This window comes from Lacerta agilis, chromosome 3, assembly GCF_009819535.1.
Source record: "Lacerta agilis isolate rLacAgi1 chromosome 3, rLacAgi1.pri, whole genome shotgun sequence".
Classification (NCBI taxonomy): Eukaryota; Metazoa; Chordata; class Lepidosauria; order Squamata; family Lacertidae; genus Lacerta; species Lacerta agilis.
In genome coordinates, this window is record NC_046314.1 from 22,158,599 (window position 1) to 22,179,693 (window position 21,095).

Below are 21,095 nucleotides of genomic sequence, written 5' to 3' on the forward strand. Positions count from 1 at the left end.
CTGTTCTTCCCAACACCCTGCAAGTATGATTGAAGTTTGAATTTTTAATGTTTAGACAGAAGGGACAGCATACACACGTCAAGTGGTTTTAATGCTAAAAGTGCTGTATCTAAAGCTGTCAGGGCAAAAAAAAGGAAGAGTAGAGATTTCTACTGGATTTGAAGTTGTTTGAAAAACAGGCCATAGCTTTGCTAAAAAAAAAAAAAAGCCCTGGGGTATCTGATGGCCGGGGTGGAGGGTGAGTTCTCCAAAGCAGGGCTACGGTTTGGAAAAAAACAAGAGAGATACCAAATACAAAGATGACAAACTGTGGAGAAGCCATTAACAAAAAACTAATGGCTAGTGCTTCATCCACATTCAGCAGGTGAGAAGTGCGAATTCAAAGAAGGATAGACACGGGAGCCCTACTTTAATCATGGATGGTTCGTGCTGGCATCCAGCTCGCTTGCCTCTGCTCCCTAAGTGTTTAGACTGTTGTCAGGAGGAACAGCAAGCATAATAAGCCTTCTGCTTGAACAACCTTAAAGCGCAATGACTCATTTATAGCCTGAGCTATGATGCAGTGGGAACAAACCAGATCACCATATTTTCTGCAGGTGTTAAGCTGACCTGAAATGAAATGTACATAGTTCATGTAGAAAACAGGGCTATATGAAACATTTTTTTTTTAAAAAAAAAGGCATAATTGGAAGGGTTTTTTTTTTTTTTTTTTACCTCTACAGTATGAGTTTCGGTATTGATTATAAAAATTTGTCCGCCAGAAGCAGCCCAGATGGTTTCTTCCATGACAAGGAGACTTCTTACTGGAAGGACACCCAACTTTACTACTTTCTGAGGTTCTGAGTTCCAAGCTCCATCTTTAGCAAGAAGAGACGAGAGAGAGAGAGAGAGAGAGAGAGAGAGAGAGAGAGAGAGAGAGAGAGAGATGGCTGTCAATGGATGCCCAGGGAGATCATGAGACACCTATTTTCATATATAACATGATGCAGTCCTCCTTGCCCAGAATGCATTCTATTCTTTTCCTTCCCCTGTCCTGCTGTAGCCTCTATTCAAACGAGTTTTGTGAGGCTTTTGTACTGCTTCAAAAACCTCTTTGACCAAAAGACCACAGCTGGGCAGGAGGGAAAAACCCAAAAAACTCGAAGGCATCGAGCCACAGACAACAATGTCAATACCATGCAAGGAACACAGGAAGCTCCCTTATGCTGAGTCAGATCCATCTAACTTAGCATTGTCTGCACTAAATGGCAGTGGTTCTCCGGGGTTTCAGGCAGGCAACCCCCCCCCCCCATACTTAGAGATGCTGGGGATTGAGCCATTTGCATGCAAACCATCTGTGTTATAATCCTCTCAAACAGTGGTCTACATACAATACACTACAATTGCTGCAACAGGCCGAAAAGATCATTATTAAGTGGTTCGCTAAGACTCTCAGCAGTTTTCAACTGCACCAACAGCGGGGTGGAGTTTGGGAACCACTACAATACTGGTCTTTGAATTCCGGGGTGGGGCGTGGGGTGGGTGTCTATTGTAGGACCCACGTCAAGATGGAAGCAACATGAGAGCATTTCCTCCTGAAAATCACTAGGGGTGGAAGAAAGAGAGAAGGGCCTTTGCATTACAAGAAAATACCCAAGTTGTTGCTGTGCACCGCAGCTCTAATCCTAATGTTCGGTTTTCTAGAGAATGGCACTGCTCCACTAATTGGCCTTCCTTCCTTTGAACATTTGGCAGCTCTTTTTTGAGAAACACTCACAGCTGGCAAGAAAAAAAAGGGGGCTTGAATAATATATAGGTTAATTCTTTGACATTCATTCACGATTTTTTTGTCATATACTCGGTTTAATTAAATATGATGTGTCCCCTTCCCTTGCCAGTTTGCCTCGCTTCTGCTTTGATTTAGCTAAAACTAACATTCATCTTTGGGTCTGATAGCTTTTCCTCGCAAGCTCCACCACTGGTATTTCGCCAAAACAACCCTGCAAATAGGGCTTGTTAATTGAGTTGTGCAATGAGGCATAAACATTTGTACATCGCATTGTCATGAACAGTGACTACTGACCACATTTTTTTAAATGCCAGGGCAGTGAGATTTAAAACATGCACCAATGGTTGGAAGCGCCTTGTGTTTTCACTTATGAGTGAGAAGCAGCTTTCCATGAGCTTTTCACTAAGTTCCCACTACAGAAGAAACAATCCACTGTTTAGCGGCTTGTCTCTTGAATAGGCTTAGCTGCTTAACTTTAATCAAAGTTATCAAAGGATGTTTGGCTGCAGGTGTTCTCATCTACACTTTTTGGGATCATAACCTTTTAGTAGGAACATCCTAGAAAACTCTGTGCTGGGGGGGAAAAGACAGCGTTTTTTTTGTATATAAAATGAGATTTCAATGAAAGAAAATGTTTGCCTCCATAGATTTAATTTTTCCACTTAGGGCAAAATTTCCCCCCTATGTTGAGGGCCAAAGCCTCTGATGAACAGGAGAAGTAGGGCTTTAGAAAGATGGTGGGATCAATACTCCAGGATCAAACATAGGGGCCCCTTTACTTTTGGACTTAACTTCTGAGTGTCAGTGGCAAAAGAAGCAAACTTTCTGCATTGAACATGGAAGATTTGTTGCTTGTTCTTGTCAAGATAGTTGGGCAGAGAGTTAATGTTTGGCCAAAGCCCGGATAGATTATTTCTTCTTGAAACATAGAAACAGATGATCATACAGCACAATCACACAGATTCCTCTACAGCAGCGATGTCCAACCGACAGGTAGATCCCTGGATGATTGTGGTCTCTGAATCGATTGCTTCATAAAAAAATCTTTGGAATGAAAGTATCAGCCCTTCACTGCCCTTCCCACAAAAAAGCAAAAAAGCTCAACAACTGTGGCCTCTCCCCCCCCCCCCTAAAAAAAGCTGAATAACACTGGTCTCTCCCCCTAAAAAAAAAAAAAAAAGCTCCAGAACTTTGGGTCTTCCTCCCCTAAAAAAGCCCAGCAACTTTGGTCAATCCAATGGGTCGATCACTGCCAGTTTTTTTTTTTTTTTGTGGGAGTAGATTGCAGTCTTTTGGGAGTTGGATGTCCCTGCTGTATAGTGTTTCAAGAAAGAACACTATCCTACATTATATACCCAACAAAGTAGCTTTATTTCATTTTCTACCTCATTTATATTTGCAACACCGTGAACTGTTGACGAACTGAATGAACAGTTCAAGTTTTACTATTCAAGTGGTGCATTCTGGATCCCCTGTTAATAAACAACTTGTGCCAATCATTATTGGTTCAAATTCTCTGCCCTATTACTCTTTAGCCTAGATTTATATTTCCAGCGAAATAGGTCAGCACTTAAAAAAAAAAAAAGTCCCTTTCAGGGATGATTGGAAAAACAGCTTGAGCTGTACGAAGATCATAGTTACAAAAAAAGAAAACAAATGCTTGCTGGGGGGGATGGGGACCTTGATATGACTGGGCATGCTTTTTATTAGGTACAGAAAAGTGCCAAAATCACAGCAGATTTTAAATGAAGAGAGAGCAACCTAAGTCAGAGAGGCCTACAAATAAGGCTGCCACTGCAAGGGATGCACTTTGAGCTCTCTGCTTAATATATGCATTCCACCAAATCATACTAGGGTATGTGCTACAGCCAGAGGCCAGCAGTTCTGTTGCTGCCAACTCTTCCTGATGGGCAATGGAGCACTCTGCAGCCAGCTACCTGAAACAAAAGGAAGGTTGCAGAACTTTTATATTTCATGCTGGGCTGTGGGGTGCTTCCTTTTACGGGGTTGCAAAAAAGGGACGTGGGTGGCGCTGTGGTCTAAACCACTGAGCCTCTTGGGCTTGCCAATCGGAAGATCAGCAGCTCAAATCCCCGCGATGGAGTGAGCTCCGGTTGCTCTGTCCCAGCTCCTGCCAACCTGGCAGTTCGAAAGTGCACCAGTGCAAGTAGATAAATAGGTACCGCTGCGGCGGGAAGGTAAACAGCGTTTTTGTGTGCTCTGTTTTCCGTCACAGTGTTCCGTTGCGCCAGAAGCAGTTTAGTCATGCTGGCCACATGACCCAGAAAGCTGTCTGCGGACAAATGCCGGCTCCCTCGGCCTGAAAGCGAGATGAGCGGCGCAACCCCATAGTCACCTTTGACTGGACTTAACTGTCCAGGAGTCCTTTACTTTACTTTTTATTAAGGCATAAAAAGGCAGGGTGGTAGTGGCAGTGCAGGGCAAGCAAACCAAGAGAACAGGCAAGGAAAGGACCATCACAGGTCACTTACTTTGCTCCCACTACCACTGCCTCCTCCTGGCATCCTGCAACAGCCCCTCTTCTCGTTCCTTAACAGAAGGAAGAATACATGGCAGCAATCAACAAGCCACTCAGAGGTTCTAGCACATCACAGCATCCAATCTGCTGATGGGCTATAGCCACACACCTATTTTTATTTTATTTTATGTTTAATGACAGCTCAAATTGCTCCAAGTACATATTTAGCAAAAGCAAAAAACAAATCAATGAAATCCTGATTTTTGGCAAAAGATTCCAAAGGCATTGAAGGCGTTATATAGAATTTCTGTACCTTCCAGCTTTGTGTAGATGGCAATGTTACCATTGACAAGGCCAGCAAACAAATGGTGAGTCTTGTACACGAGGCTCATGACAGTAGATTTCTCAGGAGCAAAGAAATGTTGAAGTCGCACCTTTTTTGAGCCTTGACTACTTTTGTAAACAGAGATGCTATTGAGAAGCAAGGGGTGGGGGAGAAAGCATGCTTTAATGTAAGTTTATATTTTTAAGGTATCCTGGCAACTCTTAGAAAAAGAAGAAGAAAAATGCATTCAACAACAAAACTAGACATGTAATATAAGTATGTGATGCGACACAATTGGGCTATGCATCTCCCCACCCTACTTCATGCCATTTGTGGGCAGGAAAACAGTGCAATAGTCTCATGCCTCATGTTGTTTATATTAGATGTTACAAGATGAACAGACTACTGTATAGTGACATGGAGCAAAGCAGGCTGGTGAATTTTATAATACGCCAATTGGCTTTAGATTAGTCAAAGCACAACGCAAACCACACACACACACACACCTTCTACTGTAAGACAATATGATATTAAATAAAGCATTCAAATCAATGAACTAAAAACACGAAAAGCACCTTCCTTCTTCCATGCCAAGGCAAATGGTGGGCACACTGGAGGGCTTCGTCGGCGTATCTTCTGGCTCAGAAGGCATATTTGAGTCTTTGCGTTTCTCGCCTTCTGGAATGTAGACCATGCAGAGAATCCGCGATTCCACATTGAAACATTCAATAACTTTTGGACTGGAGTTTTGGAATGATACGATGGCAATTTGGCCCATTTGGTTAGTACAACTGCCAATCTGAGTTTGGAAGAAAAGATTATTGTACTTTTGTAAGCAAGATCCCTGTTAACAAAAAAATGTATGCAGGGCGAAACTAATTAAAGAAAGCTTCATCAAGGTTTAAACAGTGAAATGAAGTTTTTCTGGCAACTCAAAGCTTAGAGAGAGGGGGGGGGAAGACAGCAAGCATATTATACTGAATGAAAATACTGAGGACAGGAAGGGGGAATTCAGTTTTATTCATAACAGATGAACTGGGAGCTGAGATTGTCTGTTACAGTTGTTGTTGAAGGGTGCTATATGACTTTTAAGATCTTATTTGTACAAATAAATCTTCACTGAGTGATACTTAGAACCTCTATTTTTTAAGTCTCTGTATCTAAAAATAATTTTATTATAAGTTATGTTGGCTATAAGTCGCTGCTAGGGATGAAAGGATCTGTCAGTTTCGGTTCTCATTTTGCCATCTTCAATTCAGTTCTCCACATTTTGCAGTAATCTGCAGATTTGTTTATTTTTTTAAAAAAAGCCATCAAGGAAATTCATCAGCGTTTTAGAGCAAATTTCTTCTACCACATTTTACATGCAGCTTTTTTTCCTAATGTGCACATTGTTTCAAGTGACTTCCCCTAATATAATGCATACTTGCATGTTATTTTCACTATCTTCATTTTAATGCAAATCGATCCCTAATATGTGCAATTTTGTAAACAGTAGCTGGACAACTGAATTGCAAAATTCAGAGTAGTGAGAATTTCGAAGGATAGCTCTGTTTTCAGTTTGCATACAGTTTCAGAAAGCGCAAATTTGGCGTACTGAACCAAATTTCTCCTCCATCTCTAGTCACTGCAAATAAACAGCACTATGGATGAGCAGGTTTTGAGAGAAGTGCCTTAAGCATCTTCCCACACTGATCCTACCAAAACATATAAAATACATATTGAATGACCAAGACATGTGCCCACGATCATTTCTGCTTTGGAAAGTTGCTCCTCTTAAGTCCTTCCAGTCACCAAAAGCTCAAACTTGAACAAACTTTGGAGGACAAAGTTTTGAGAGTAAATGGAGTAAATGAATTCACTGCTCCTCAAGGCCATAAGACCCTCAGCTACCAGAGTTTAGAAGAGCCAGAAAACCCAATAACTAAATGTTTTCTTGAACTGTTAATTAGCAAGTAGGTAGACAAGATGCTGGAAGATCACAGGCTTCTTTTTTCACTTTAAAGCAGCTGCGGTGTATGTGAGAGAGATAAAAATTGGACTGGCGGAGCGGGTGCTTAAAACTTTCCCACCTTATGCCATTTCCCCCAGCCTTGTTCCTCAAGGTGAAAACTTATAGTATGATCTGCCTCACAGGACCAAGAAAAACTCTGGGGGGTGTGTGTGTGTTAATCAGGAAAATGGCTCAGGCAAAAAGGATCAAGCAACTCTTCCTCCAGCTAATTCACAGGCTAATCCTCCTTTCCACGACTGCTTTGATCTTATAAAAAGCAGAAGAAGATTTGATCAATAAACTCCCAGCGTCTCATCTAGCATGTCCTAATTATGATCAACTTCCTTAGTTACAAAATCTGGCATGACTACTGAAATAAACAAATATTCCTGTTTGGTTCCCCCCCCCAACCCCCATCATTGGGCCTTTCAAGAACTTACCCACAGAAAACCATGCTCTACAGCAAGAGAATCTGGATCAGTTTCCTCCCCCGAGTATGGTTCAGGATTGTAAGCAGCACATTCCACCTTAAAACACATTAAAATTTGTTAGTGCAAGTCATCTAGTCTTCTTAGTGTCAAAATAAGTCTGAAATTTAGTGGCAGCAGTGCATCAAATGCAATGGGCTTCTTGAGGAGCAGTAAAACAACACTTTTTATTTGTTTGTGACATATGGCCCATTTCGCATGCAACATACCGTATTTTTCGCTCCATAAGACACACTTTTTTCCTCCTAAAAAGTAAGGGGAAATATCTGTGCGTCTTATGGAGTGAATGGTGGTCCCTGGAGCTGAATTGCCCAGGGGCCAAAAGAGGATCATGCTTTTTATTTTACAAAGAGAAAAGGGGGTGTTGAAAGGACCCCACTCAGCAGCTGATCATCAAGAAATCGGGAGAGAGATAAGAGTCCTGGCTCCCTTTCAGCCCCGCCCTCCTTTGTTGAATGTGCTGCAGAGGGAGGTTGATTGTTTCCCCAATCAGTGACTGGCTGATTAGATTATCTGTCTGGAAACTGTAGAAAGGGCTCCCTTTCCTTTAGAAGCTGCAGAAATGTGAGTTGAACCCCATAAAACAGACCTTTTCCTCTTTGCTTTTCCCCCTTTGCAAAAGGAGCTTTGCTTTCCCCCTTTGCAAAAAACAACTGCAAAACTTTTAGCTGATCCTCAAAAAACAGGGTTTTTCCCTTTGCAAAAAAAGCTGCAAAACTTTTAGCTGATCCTCAAAAAACCAGGGCTTTTCCCTTTGCAAAAAAAGCTGCAAAACTTTTAGCTGATCCTCAAAAAAACCAGGGCTTTTAGAGGAGGAAAACCAGAAAAAAAAATCCCCTTGTTTCCTCCTCTAAAAACGAGGTGCGCCCAATGGTCTGGTGTGCCCTATGGAGTGAAAAATACGGCTTGAACCTAATAATAATAATAATAATAATAATAATAATAATAGCCTGCAAGAATCAGCAGAAGTGGCTTAAAATGGGCTGGGGTGCATTCAGAAACGGGGATTATTGTGTTCCTTTTCCTGATTATAATGCCAATGCTTCTATCTTAGATGCTAATCTTCCTTTTACACTGCATTGCCTGCTGCATTATGGAACTGTGACTTTATCATCGATATACCACCATGTCACACTTAAATTTTAAATGGTTGGGTAAGAACTGCACGCTCGAATACCACCTGCAATTTAATCAGGGGAAGTTACAATGCGAACTTTCAGGTTTATAGGGTTGCAAACAAATTCTTTTCCCGAAAACAAACAACATGGAAATGAGAGCTAAACGTCCACTAGATTCCACTAGTTTTCCAGAATCGGCTTTCATGTCATATGAAAAATAATATAAAATGTGGAAATGTCATGAAAACGGCATAAAGTGCTGTCTAAAAACAGCCTTGGATTCCTACAAAGTGTGGTCCATATTTCTTCTGTTTCATATCTATATGTCAGGTGCCTAGAAAATAGTTATAGTTGCAGACAAGAGCAACATACATAGAAGAGTAAATGAGTGAGAATTAACAGGCATAAGCTATTGGCATATAAACTCTATAACATTAGGTAAAGGTAAAGGGACCCCTGACCATTAGGTCCAGTCGTGTCTGACTCTGGGGTTGTGGCGCTCATGTCGCATTACTGGCCGAGGGAGCCGGCGTACAGCTTCCGGGTCATATGGCCAGCATGACAAAGCCGCTTCTGGCGAACCGGAGCAGTGCACGGAAACGCCGTTTACCTTCCCGCTGGAGCAGCACCTATTTATCTACTTGTACTTTTGACGTGCTTTCGAACTGCTAGGTGGGCAGGAGCTGGGACCAAGCAACGGGAGCTCACCCATCGCGGGGATTTGAACCACCGACCTTCTGATCAGCAAGCCCTAGGCAGTGTGTTTTAACCCACAGCACCACCTGCGTCCCGATTCTATAACATTAGGTTGGCTCAAAAATGGAACATGTCACATGGTAATTCAACTGAGGTATTTTTCACTTCACCTCAGTGAGAAACACATTAGCCCATACCCATAAAAGCAAAAGGCAGATCATGCCTTTGCATGCTTCAGTCAACATAATATCTCCTTAGCAAACAACGGTGACTCACCTTAAACTCCTGTTGTTTGGCCATCATCACAGGCATATGCTTCACAAGCAGAGGATGCTTCTCTTTTTTTATCTGATTCCCGTCATCGTCTATGCAGAACCAGCCCAGCAGATTCTCCTCAGCTATGACAGCAAAACGAGGTGGGGGGAATCAACACCTTTTTATTTAGTAAACTAGTCCGGTATGTAAAGCTTTTCTAAAATCAGTGTCTATGGACAAGGTGATAAACAAACCTATTGGGGTTTGTTTGTTTTTTAAATGATTTACCCATACCGACACAAAGGAGGTCCAGAATACTGAGATAAACATGGTGGAATGTCCCATGTTGCATTGCTTCATTAGGGTAACAGTAGTTATCACAAAGGGTTTTTAATAGGGGTAGGGAAGCTGTAGCCTTCCAGAAATTGCTGGGCAGGGCTGATGGGAGTGAAGGCCAACATGGCCAATGGGCGTTGTCAGGGATGATGAGATTCATCACTCAGCTCCATCTGGAGGGAGCTACATGTTCCTCACCTCTTAGTTTAAAGGGTAAGCAAGAGTACCAGGATATATTTTCAGAAACCTGTTAAGCCAGAGAGTCCAACCAGCAGGAGTTAAATGGGCAGAAATTATCAAATACAGAATGACTGGTTAGCCTTGTGTTAGTGAGGAAGCATGCATGATCACGTATAAAATGTAACTACCCCTACGCCATGGAAAATTAAAAAGAATCGGTGGGTTGAATTACAACAGTGTTGCAGTTCACTAGTAAAAAATAATAATAATGCAATAGACACTTTCCAGTCATCTTTAGCTTCATATGTGTATTTGGCTAAAATCTACATCACCTCTGGGTTAAGTTTGTAGTGCTTGACAATTTTAATGCGTTAAAATCATTAACAAGGTAAAATACTTGGGCTGAAATCCTGTGGTTCATGGCAAGATATCAACGGCCAATCATAGGTTTCAGATCTCCCTTCCTGAGGTAGAAAAGTCCAGCCTCAGGGAGGCAGATTCAGGCTTGTGAGGGCCTCACAGTTGCCATGGGAACCTCCGAAGCCCTTGCCTTAACAATATAGGCAGAGGAGAGCCACTCTTCTGTTCATCCACCATGTCCTCAGAAAGGGGGACAAACTACCCAAGCCCTGGACCTGGCATGGCTTATTTCAATGGGTGGAAATCATAAAATTGTGTGTGTGTGTTTGCACATGCAGGGAGAGGGGCATATATATCTAGTTTAAAAGACACAAATTACCACCTTCTAGCAAATATTAATTTGGAAGTTAACCAGAAGCCAACATACATATACTATTTATTATACAGCTGCTCGGAGTGTGCTAAAACTAAATCTTACCTAGAGCAAGTTTAGCCATTTGTAAATTATTGATCCAAGATTGCTTGATGGCAGGTGTAAATGTATTGAACACCGCTGTAAAGAAAGTAGGCCGTCCTGATCTGTAACGGGGGGAAGAAAAAGAAAGCAACAACTAGGTGCTTCAACCCGTTCTCTTAGTGGAAAGAAAACAAGGCTTTCTAGGTTATAAGTGTCGCATGAACTAAATTCTCACGGTTGAGTAACTTGAGATTTTATGTCAGACCTTTTTTCAACATTACCCCATTGCCCGCAGATCAGGAAAATCGGACTTGAATGGGTGGGAGAGGGGAGGTGCAGGCTGCCATTCGGATGACGACGAAGTCACATGGATGACATGAAGAACATGCACACATGGGATACATCGAGTCCACTTTAACTGCCATGCGTGTACACAGCCATGGTCTCTCCCCTACCACCAGAACCTGCGTTTCCTTCACAACCCAACTGCAGCTTGCTTCTTCCATCACAACTCTGGAGCAGCCTTCAGAAGGAAGAGAACACTCTCCCTCTCCCACGGTGCCCATTTTTGTTGAGGTCTCCAGAGAAAGAGAGGCAGCAGCTACTGCTACCCTGCAACAACGCCCTTGCAAACAGTGCTAGATCACTACTAACTTGTCCTGCTTTCCTGGAAGCTGAAGTTGAATCCTACAGCGGTCTGCAGCTCTGATTTCGTCTTCTTTTTTCAAAATAAGCTTTTGTAAACCTGAGGTCCAGTCATGTGCCACTGATTGATTTAAATTCTGATGGAAAGGGGGAAAGAAAAGAAGAACGCCAAGTTTATTTTCAGTTTATGCTTCCGGGTTTCTCTCTACCACTAGCACCCCTAGCTCAGCATGATAGACACTAGCAGCCTGAGCCACAAGAAAAGCAGCAGGACTTAATGGGTAGTTAGAACCTAAGTATGAACACCCCTAAGGAAAATATACTTGGAGGGAGCACAATTTGGAGCAGGAAACTGTCTTAGGCAACCCTTCCCTGCTTTTCTGCCTTCAACTTCTCCAGCTCCCAAATGGAACTCTTTGGAAGAGACACACATACGAGGCTCTTAATTAGTTATTTCCCCAAGGCAACAATCCTAAGTGCATCTACAATGGAAAGAAATAACCCCCCCCCCCCTCAAGTACCTAGGTAGCAAAAGCTGAGAGCAAAGCATTTCAGGGTTGGGGTCTCCAGAGAAAGATAGACAGCAAGGTGAGAGATTTCAGTATTGCCACCCACAATCCCTTGTACCACACTGTGGGAATACACTTTGTGGGTTCCTTTGAACCCGCGGTTATTTGTTTAATTTAATGATTATTTAAGCACTATTTTATGTGTACTTCCCCACAAAAGTCACACTTGGTTATCAATAAAAGGCTGCGGCTCCCCGCTTTAGGCAGATAGACAGGATTGAACAGCCGTTCAGTTAGACGTTAGTCTTATGTTATTTTGGGTTATGTTTAGTTGGGTTAAGTTCAGTTTAGTTTAAGGGTTTTTGGGGCTGAGGGTTGGATGGGTTGGAAGCGCGCGTAACTTTAGTTAGGGTCTAGCTCGCGGAAGATTTGGCGGTAAAGGTTAGATAGCCTTTAGACCTAGCATAGGTTTAGATTGCGGAAGATTTGGCGGTATAGTTTTAGTTAGCCTTAGCATCGCGGAAGATTTGGCGGCGCAGGGACTTTTAGTTTAGGGACTCTTAGAATAGCGGTAGGTCAAAGTCAGTGTAAGAGCCTATGCGGGTCAGCCAAAGCCATAAAAGAAACATCGGTGTCTGTCTTTATTGGAGAAAAGGTTTTGATTTAATTTTAAAAACCTTAGTGCTTTAACTTTGCCTTTAGTTTAGTCGCCTTTGCTTTGGTAACAGTACAGGAGGTCGCAAGTCATTTCAAGTTTAGTTTCGAGGCATCTATTCATTTCCGACTTACTCACGCACCTTCAGACTTTGAGGCTTGGCCGGTGCCCGTGCCAATACGCACGTGGAACGCTGGCCGCAGATCCCCCGGCAACTGGTGTCCCGTGTGTAGGTGGCCTAGACTTACACACGGGAAGCTCCAGCACCGAATCCCCGCACCACACCGAAACTACACCTTCCATTTTAGAAGTGATTAGGGCAGACCTGAATGGGATGGCATCGACCTGATACCATCTTGTGTAATTTGTGTCTGAGGGGAGCTTTCACAAATACACAAAGTATAACAAACAGCCAAACGAAAAAAACCAAATAAAATTTTTAACAGTCTTGGTTAAGTGCTTAAGTGGTGAGACAGTATAGTGTTTTGTATTAAAACAACTTAACTATCAATAACACCACTGACATGCACCATCATTGTATGGCAATTATTTCCTTTTTTTTTTAATGCAACTTGCAGTTTGGTGTGCTTCCATAGCAAACCAAAAGGTGAGAATATGCTACAACTCAAACTTAAGCAAAGTAAAACAAGATCAGTAAGGCATATAAAATCTGCTTACAACTTTGAAGTTAAAACATTTAACGGTAAACCAATTAATTAAGAGTATGAACAGAGTATATGTGCTTGGGCACACACTTTCACATCAAAAACTTCTTTAGCTAACAGGAAAGTTTATCTGAGAGTCAACTCAATCTTTATGAGTTATTATTACCTGGTAGTTTCCTTTAAGACTGCCTATTAGTTGACTGATTTGGCCAACTACGTTCAAATCATGTAAGAGATTCTGCAAATCGTGGTACAGCTGCCCTGGTCCCATATAAAGCTTGTCTGAAACACATTGAAAACATGCAGTTATATACATACAAGAGGACAGTATGAGTTGCCACAGCTAGTTTTATGGCCAAAGACACAAGAACAGCATCCTTTATTTCAACTTCAAAGAAGAACGGTTTAGTTCATTCGCCTTAACAAAATACAGACTTTCCTCTCAAGCTGGAAATTCCCCTGCAAAACAGACTGAGTTAAATTGGGTACCTTTTGTTTGCAATATTCTCCGCTGAAAATCAACAAGCATACTGATTAAACCACATCTGAAAATGAATGGATTAGTGGAAGAACCAGGCTACACGGATACTTACAGAAAACAACCCTGCCAATTCTTAATGCATTAAAGTACCAGCAACATTAAAATGTGAGGAGATACTGCAAGAGACTTGCAGATTAAGTTCCCATCACATGCTGCTTTTTCAACTAAACAGTGAACTGTTTCTTTGGCATCCGCCTACAGCAGAAATAGTAAGCAAAACGCTGGGTTCACACCAAATATATAAAAATAAAATTACCATAAAGTTTGACCAATAGATCAATTCACAGACAACATAGGAAGAGAAGACTTTCCTGAGAATATGCAGTATTCTTGAGATGTAACACAAAGTCAATTGTGTGCTTGAAGGTGATGTCAATCATGAATAATGCTGTGAAGGATGGTAGGGCATGATGCGACAAGGCGGCTACGGTTCTTGCAAGGGCAAGTGTGCATGTCTTGATTCTGCCTACTGAGCCATCTGCTTGTACTGTAATCAAGCAATATAACAAAACATGCAAGAACGAAGGGCTGCAAGGGTGAGGGAAAAGCTGTAAAAACCCAGATTAGGCCTACAGCTAATTTAGTACAATACAGAATTACTGTTGTGGGTGGGAGGAAAGATGCAGCTGTTCTAAATCTGTGCGACAGAGAAGGAACAGCAGCTACAGCAACTATATGTTGCTATTAAGATTTGGGCCCAAACTTTAACCCAACTAAAGTCCAAATACGGATCTTGATTTTGCCTAAATGGGAAGCTTAAGCAGCCAAAGAGTGATGAGCTGTTCAGATGAGAGGTTTGACGTATGTTCACAGCCGCTAAAGGAGGCAGAGGTTGAAACCCCACCACCCAAAATTATTTACAATACCTATATCTAGAGATATGTCAACTTCATTGGCAGACAAGCACAGGTAACTTGCTCAGAGTGTTTCAAAAGAGGAGAAAGGAGGGGGAAATTAAAGAAAAGGTACCATATAGAGATATCACTCATCCCCAAGTGGAGGGGTGGAGAGAAAGAGATATCTTCTTCTCCAGAGGGGCATTGTAGATCAGGAGTTGGTTGGGAACTGGGAGCAACTGCGACACTGCATATTTTATTTGCATTGATAATTTATTAAATCTCTACTTCTTGCAGAAGGCTGTTTGAGTGAACGCTTGGAGAGGGACACGCAAGGTTGTGTTTTCCTGAGACCCTGCCTCAAAACAAAATAAGAAAGATGGAGGTGGGGAAGGAGGACTAGGGGAAAGAGCAGGAGGGTGAAGGGAACCAATTAACCTGACTGCACTCCAGAACAATTAAACAAGGTGAAGTCTTCGGTCCTCTCTTAAAAGTTTTATTTGGGGAAGGAGGGGTTTTTCTGGATAAAATTTTTATTTTCATTTTCATTCTAAGTGTCAAAAAATATTAATACGGTTATTACTAATGTATATACAGATTTGCCAATTTGCATGCTTCTCTTCCTTCTCCCCCCCCCCCAATCAAGGCTTATCGCAAATTAGCCAAACAAGAGGATAATTCCAGCTTTTCACCTTATCAAGGATCTTCAAATACACTTTGAAAAAACACAACATTTTTTAAAAAACAAAGCCTGATGCTGCTTGTGAAAAAGAAACAAACAAAAAAATCCACCAGAGGCTTAGCCAAATAAGAAAGAAAAAGCCTTGGTGTTGATTTAGATGTTGATCACTAAACTCCTGGCTGTACAGATTCATTATTAATGTCAAAGCCAGAGATAAAGCAGCCAAGTTTTATTTATAGCTCCTGCTGCTCTACAAACTTCCTGCACATTTCTGTTATGTAAGCAAAGCTCTTCACATCTGTACCACCCCCAACAATAGTCATTTCACTTGTCGTTCACTCTGAGTTGGAACTAGCACGGTTGCCGTTTCCATGACTACCTCTAAAAGCTTCCCAATGCCACCCCCCACCCCCCACCCCACACACAACCCCCAAAACAACACTTGAACAAACAAACTGGGTGCAGGAGGAAGAGAAGACAACAGAGAGAAGAGCTGGAGTTTGCTTAGCACAGTGGTTCCAGATAAACCTATAAAACAGATTACACAATGCAAAGGGGTTCCAATTTGAACATATACATGGGATACATGTAAAAAAAAACAGGCTGGGCATCAGGGAGTGGGGCCTTATTAATTTACAGGTGCCATAGTTCAGCTTTCCTCACATTAAATACAGACATGAGCTCTGGAAGTATTTTGGCTCAACTCTCCATTTAAGAAGTAATTTCCTGATGAAGAGGATGTAAATACTTAAGGATGTTAATTCTGTATTTGCCCCTCTCTCCAAAATGCCTCTTGAACTGTTTTTACTTACCTTCTGCAATTTCTTCTCCCCTTCTTTTGACATTTAACTTCTATTTTATCCCTGCAATGGTAAAGTATGGGGGGGCCAGGGGCGGAGCAAGGGGGCGGGGGCGGGGCGGTCTGTCACGGGTACCGCCCTGGGGAGGTTGACACTCTGGGGGCAGGCCCCACCCCCGCGATTGACACCATCGGCGCGGCAACTTTTAAAAGGCTGCAACCCGCGAACAGCAGCACAGCGTCTGTGCTGCTGTTCGCCCGCTGCAGCCTTAAAATGTGGCCCGGCACGGCCTGGTGCCGGTCGGAAGGGGCACAAGCCGATCGCGCCCACCATCTTGGGTGGACTGCGCATGTCTGTAACAGAAAGAAATCCAAAAATACACAGTGGAAAACTAAACCAAAATAAAATCTTCATCACAGCATCTGTCTGCATCATTGCCACAAATGATATTGGAAGTTTAAATAATTCAGAGCAGCGCACTTGCTATCTTTGCCACATCTTTGAGTGCATATATTATTCCTGAAGAGCAACCAAAACAAGTTTAATATGTTTTTGTTATTTCCATACAGAGAGCCTATTTCAGTTAAAAAGGTGGGACGTTTGAGTTAACAAATGATTTTCCTTTTAAGGAGAAGAGGATTTAAGACATTAAGCCCTGTTCACAGCTAGTTAGGACAGTATTAATGGTTCCTACAGATTTGTGTTTTAAAAATCAAGCCAAGCCAATTTTATCACAATAATTCCTCTTGCTCTTCACAGGGATGTTGACTAGCTCAGCTTTAAGTTCTCACTTTCTGTTGAAGCCAAGCCAGCTACTTCTGAGCCCTAAGTGTGAAACCAATGTCTTTAAAAGCTACTAAACCATCCCAGGCATAAGGATGAACCAAGACGAAGCAATGAGCCTCTCCTAAATAAACCTCTATGGAAACCAATTATTTGCTTTCTGCTTTCTACTTGCTCGAAAGACATTTACATATAATTTATAATCCTTCTAATATAAACCAAACATGAGAGATAATTAGAATAGAATAGAATAGAATAGAATAGAATAGAATAGAATAGAATAGAATAGAATAGAATAATACAATACAATACAATACAATACAATACAATACAATACAATACAGTCATACCTTGGGTTATGAACGCTGCGGGTTGTTCATTTTTGGGTTTTGGAGACGCCAAACTCGGAAGTACTGTAATGGGTTACTTCCGGGTTTTGGTGCTCATGCAGAAGTGCCAAATCAGGTCACGCGCATGCACAGACGTGGCACTTCAGGCTGCGAACGCTGCGGGTTGCAAACATGCCTCCCGCACGGATCACATTCGCAACCCGAGGTATGTACAATACAATACAATATAAGACCACATGAGCTTGCCCTCCATGAGCCCCATCATTTGAAGGGCAGGACCTTTGCCCATGGTTGTACCAAAACTATTAAATTCCCTCCCTTGGGATGCCCACTTTTCCAAAAAGTGTTTGGGATTTGGATGGCTATTACGTAGCACACTTCCTCTGCTGTTTGGTTTTATTTAGTGCAAATGCCCTAAACTACAGTGCTCTAGTAGCCATGTGACCAAGCCTAGCAAGCACCTTGTATGCCAACCTGTTTTGTATGACAAGCAAGGCTGATGCCACTGTACCACCTGCATGTCATCTTAAGAGCTGCCTGGGGCTCAGAACACAAACTTCACAGCAACAGGGTCAGTTGCAGCTGTGTGAAGTAGTTCCTTCAGCCTTCTGAAGCAGTGGGATTTCAAGTAAATAAAGTGTTATTATAGGAAGCCAAAATTGCATATAGTCAAAACACATTGGGTCCAACGGTGGGTGCGATTGCCAAAGTCTTTTTTTACCTGCACGCCCACATCCCTTTCCTATTTTTTTTTCTTGCCAAGTGTGTAAAGCTGAAAGTGCAGAAGTTAAAAATGCATAAATTGCTGTATTTAAAAACAACAAAGAAATGTTATAAATAAAAAGGTATCCAGCTGGCCTCTTAAGAGCTGAATTTTTCATTCTTTATGTGATATTTACAGTATAAAAAAACCATAAAGAGGGACTCAAAATCCTCGAAACTAAAATCTGTTATCTTGCCATATCATTTGATGCAATTAACCAAAGGCAAAATGAAATGTAAAGTTGTAGAAGCCAGGCAGTGTAAGGACGGTATTGCAACAACGTCTCTCCCTACAAAGAAATGATTTTGTAGGGTTGATATTATTGAAGCGAAAATAGACAAATACTGTATGGGCGATTCAAGCCAAGGACACAAATCACCATCAATTAACCATTTGCAACAAGGTTGTTCGTTACATACTAAGGTTACTTTTATAAAAGACATAAACATATTTTTTTCCTGAGCTGTCCTAGACGAGGTAATCCTTAAGAACTTAATACTCTTAAATGCAATTAGAACAATTTCCTGTCTCCCATTCTCAGTTCAAGCTGGAGACAGTACAGAAGAGGACAAGTAAATGATGAAGCTGTTTACTTCCTTAAGAGTTAAGCCTAACAAGACGGCAAAAGTGGAGGAAAAATTCTCTTTCATAGCAACAGGTATTTAGGGTCATCCAGTGAAGCAGATCAGCAGTAAACTGGGAAAGTAATTCTTCGCACAAAAGAAAGTAATTCTTCGCACAGTCTATAATCAACTTAAGGAACTGACTATCACATGATGGAATACCATCACAACAATTTCAAATAACTTTTTAAAAAGGATTAGACAAATCTGTGGAGGCAGACAGTCATTTATATAGACCTATGAGTGCCTTTCCTTCATATCTGCTTGTTACCTTCCATTGTTGTCAGGTTAAATCACAGCTGAAAACAATGTCTCACCAGAGTTCCAGGATCACACAGACCAGGCTTCCTCAACCGCGGCCCTCCAGATGTTTTCGGCCTTCAATTCCCATGATCCCTAGCTAGCAGGACCAGTGGTCAGGGATGATGGGAATTGCAGTCTCAAAACATCTGGAGGGCTGAGTTTGAGGAAGCCTGACATAGACTCAAGTGTGAAGGTTTCCCTATCTCATATACCCACACAAATGAATGGATGTTGGGGGCAGGAAAAGTGATGCAATATCAGGGCAGGGCCAAAAGCATAACTTCCTTTCTATACATTTTGCACTTTCAATGTGAGCAATGCATGATGGGGGTTAGAAACCAAAGGGGTATCTGGTTTGAACCTCAGTGTTCCTATGAAAATCAGAAGCTGTCCGCATTAGTTAGTATTCATTTGTCAATAAACCTGGTCAGCATTTAAGAACTGTGATACAAGATGGGTTGAATTCCATGCCCAATAAGTGTGGAAAATTGGGCATGAATTCCATGCCCAATAAGTGTGGAAAATCTTTGCCTGGCTGCATTGTGGCCCACGGATTGCAGCAAAATACTGGGCATCTTCTCTGTGTGATGGCCGCATGGGAAAAAGCTGTCCCATGAGCCCTTGCTGATAATAGGTTAATAATACATTATTCAGGTGGTACAGTTGCAATTGAGAAGTCATAGGGTACGGGGCCCACTCAGTATTGTCAAATGCTTCTATGAAGCAGTGTGCACACAATGTAGACTATTTTAAACTACACCTGGAAGAGTGGATTTCATACAAGGTGCTTGGTATAATATAAAACGCATATTTGCTGTGGTAGATGTGAAGTGTTTACAGACCTCTAGATCTGTTCAACATGAATATGTCCTCATTTTTTTTAGCTCACATGAATTTTTTGAGAATCTATACCCCATCCCCATTTAACTTCTAGTCAGCTGAGATCAATGTGACCAAAGCCAAGTGCTTATTTATCCAAATAATCCATTGTCTGGAGACTGTGTTTAGTCCACTCACACTGGAACACAAATTTCAGAATATGTCAATATTACTCACTAGACATTTGCATTCACCAGTGGCTGCCAGTCCAACTTTGGCAGACTGGGTATTTGTAGTTTTCACACTAGGAGTGTTGCATAATATCAAATTACGCCAAGATGGTCACACTTTCTAAACATTAGAGCTAGGGAGCTATGCTTCCAAATATTAACATAAAAGCATAACTTATGGTTTGGTAAGACTACGTAATGACATAGAGGAAAGCACTCCACCAACTCATGAACAATGAGAAAGGAGTAGCCATAAGAAAATACTAGCTGATACTTACTTGGCTTGGCATTAACAGCAATATTCTCAGAGGTATGTTGCGGAGGGAATCTGCAGTTTTCATCTTGAGCTTCATTGCTCCCATACTCTATAACGTCGACATGCCCAAGGGGAACACTCCATTTTAGTAAGTACCTTTCGCCAGTCACAATGCCACTGTTTTCATGGGAAGAACTGAAAGGTCACAAGAGAATAATTTACAGTATGAGAGCTGTTTTAGCAGTCATTTAAATTCCAGCAGACACTTTCAACTGCATAGATAACTCCACACTGTATACACTGCTTTTAATGTCTTGTTTGTGCTCAAAGTTCACTTTGATTTTTGGTTATTGAGAGAACTGAAAATCTCGTGAAAATGTTTTGATATATTTTTCTTTATTCCCCCCCCCCTTAAAGGTGTTCCACTATTCTTAAGCTGTTTCTGCAAAAAAAAAAGTTTCCAAAGGAAAAGTTATTTTCCTAATTAAAGGATAAAATGATATCATGCAAAAGGAAAAAGCAGTTTTGCGGGCTTCCCTTCACTCTCCCCTTAGGACACAGTGCTTTGAGGAAACACCTTGTATAACTATTCTGAGACCTTGGTTACATATTGCTTTTATGCTTTGCATAGATATTTACATTAGAATATGCAGGGACTCGCCCAAGGCGTTATAATGTGCGAGGCGGACCAGCAAATAGAATCCTACCCCCCACCTCAAGTTTTTGTTTCTGACACCTGAGGCTGCAAATACAATACACTCTCTTCTTCCCTGATAATATTAATAAGTTAAGTAACTTAACTGTATGCTACACTTCAATGACACCCAAAATCAGCTGCCTGAGGCGGCAACCTTCATTCTGCCTTATGATACGGCTGGCCCTAAGAACAAGCATACGAATGAAGACTGATAGATTAAATTAAATATATATGTTCATAAAAATCCTACAAGAGGAAAAGACAGGAACACAGCAGAACAGGAGAAATATTAGAATAGCCACAACAACCCTTCATTTTTAATCACAAACACATAGCAAGACCATAAACTTTCAGATGGGAGGAGAGGAGAAAGTTGGAGAAATTATAAACCCCATTAATGATACAGCATCTAAACAACCTGTGGGCAGAGCTCTGTCCATTGGATGCTCTGTAGGAAGGAGGCAATTTTTGCTGGCTCCCCCT

The 21,095-nt window shown here is 41.6% G+C and overlaps 1 protein-coding gene across 4 annotated transcripts in view; it reads right to left on the reverse strand.

Annotated features, from left to right (window-relative positions):
* The window catches only part of ARHGEF10 (Rho guanine nucleotide exchange factor 10), an 87,003-nt gene that overhangs the window by 21,996 nt on the left and 43,912 nt on the right, over positions 1–21,095 (reverse strand). For all 4 annotated transcript variants that reach the window (XM_033143001.1, XM_033143000.1, XM_033142999.1 and 1 more), the window contains 9 exons: positions 19,938–20,110; positions 13,096–13,211; positions 11,110–11,237; positions 10,477–10,577; positions 9,144–9,265; positions 7,006–7,092; positions 5,148–5,371; positions 4,561–4,718; positions 715–857 (listed from right to left, as the gene is read on the reverse strand). In XM_033143001.1, the coding sequence (XP_032998892.1) occupies positions 715–857; positions 4,561–4,718; positions 5,148–5,371; positions 7,006–7,092; positions 9,144–9,265; positions 10,477–10,577; positions 11,110–11,237; positions 13,096–13,211; positions 19,938–20,110 (1,252 nt within the window). The remainder of the gene's footprint in view (positions 1–714; positions 858–4,560; positions 4,719–5,147; positions 5,372–7,005; positions 7,093–9,143; positions 9,266–10,476; positions 10,578–11,109; positions 11,238–13,095; positions 13,212–19,937; positions 20,111–21,095) is intronic.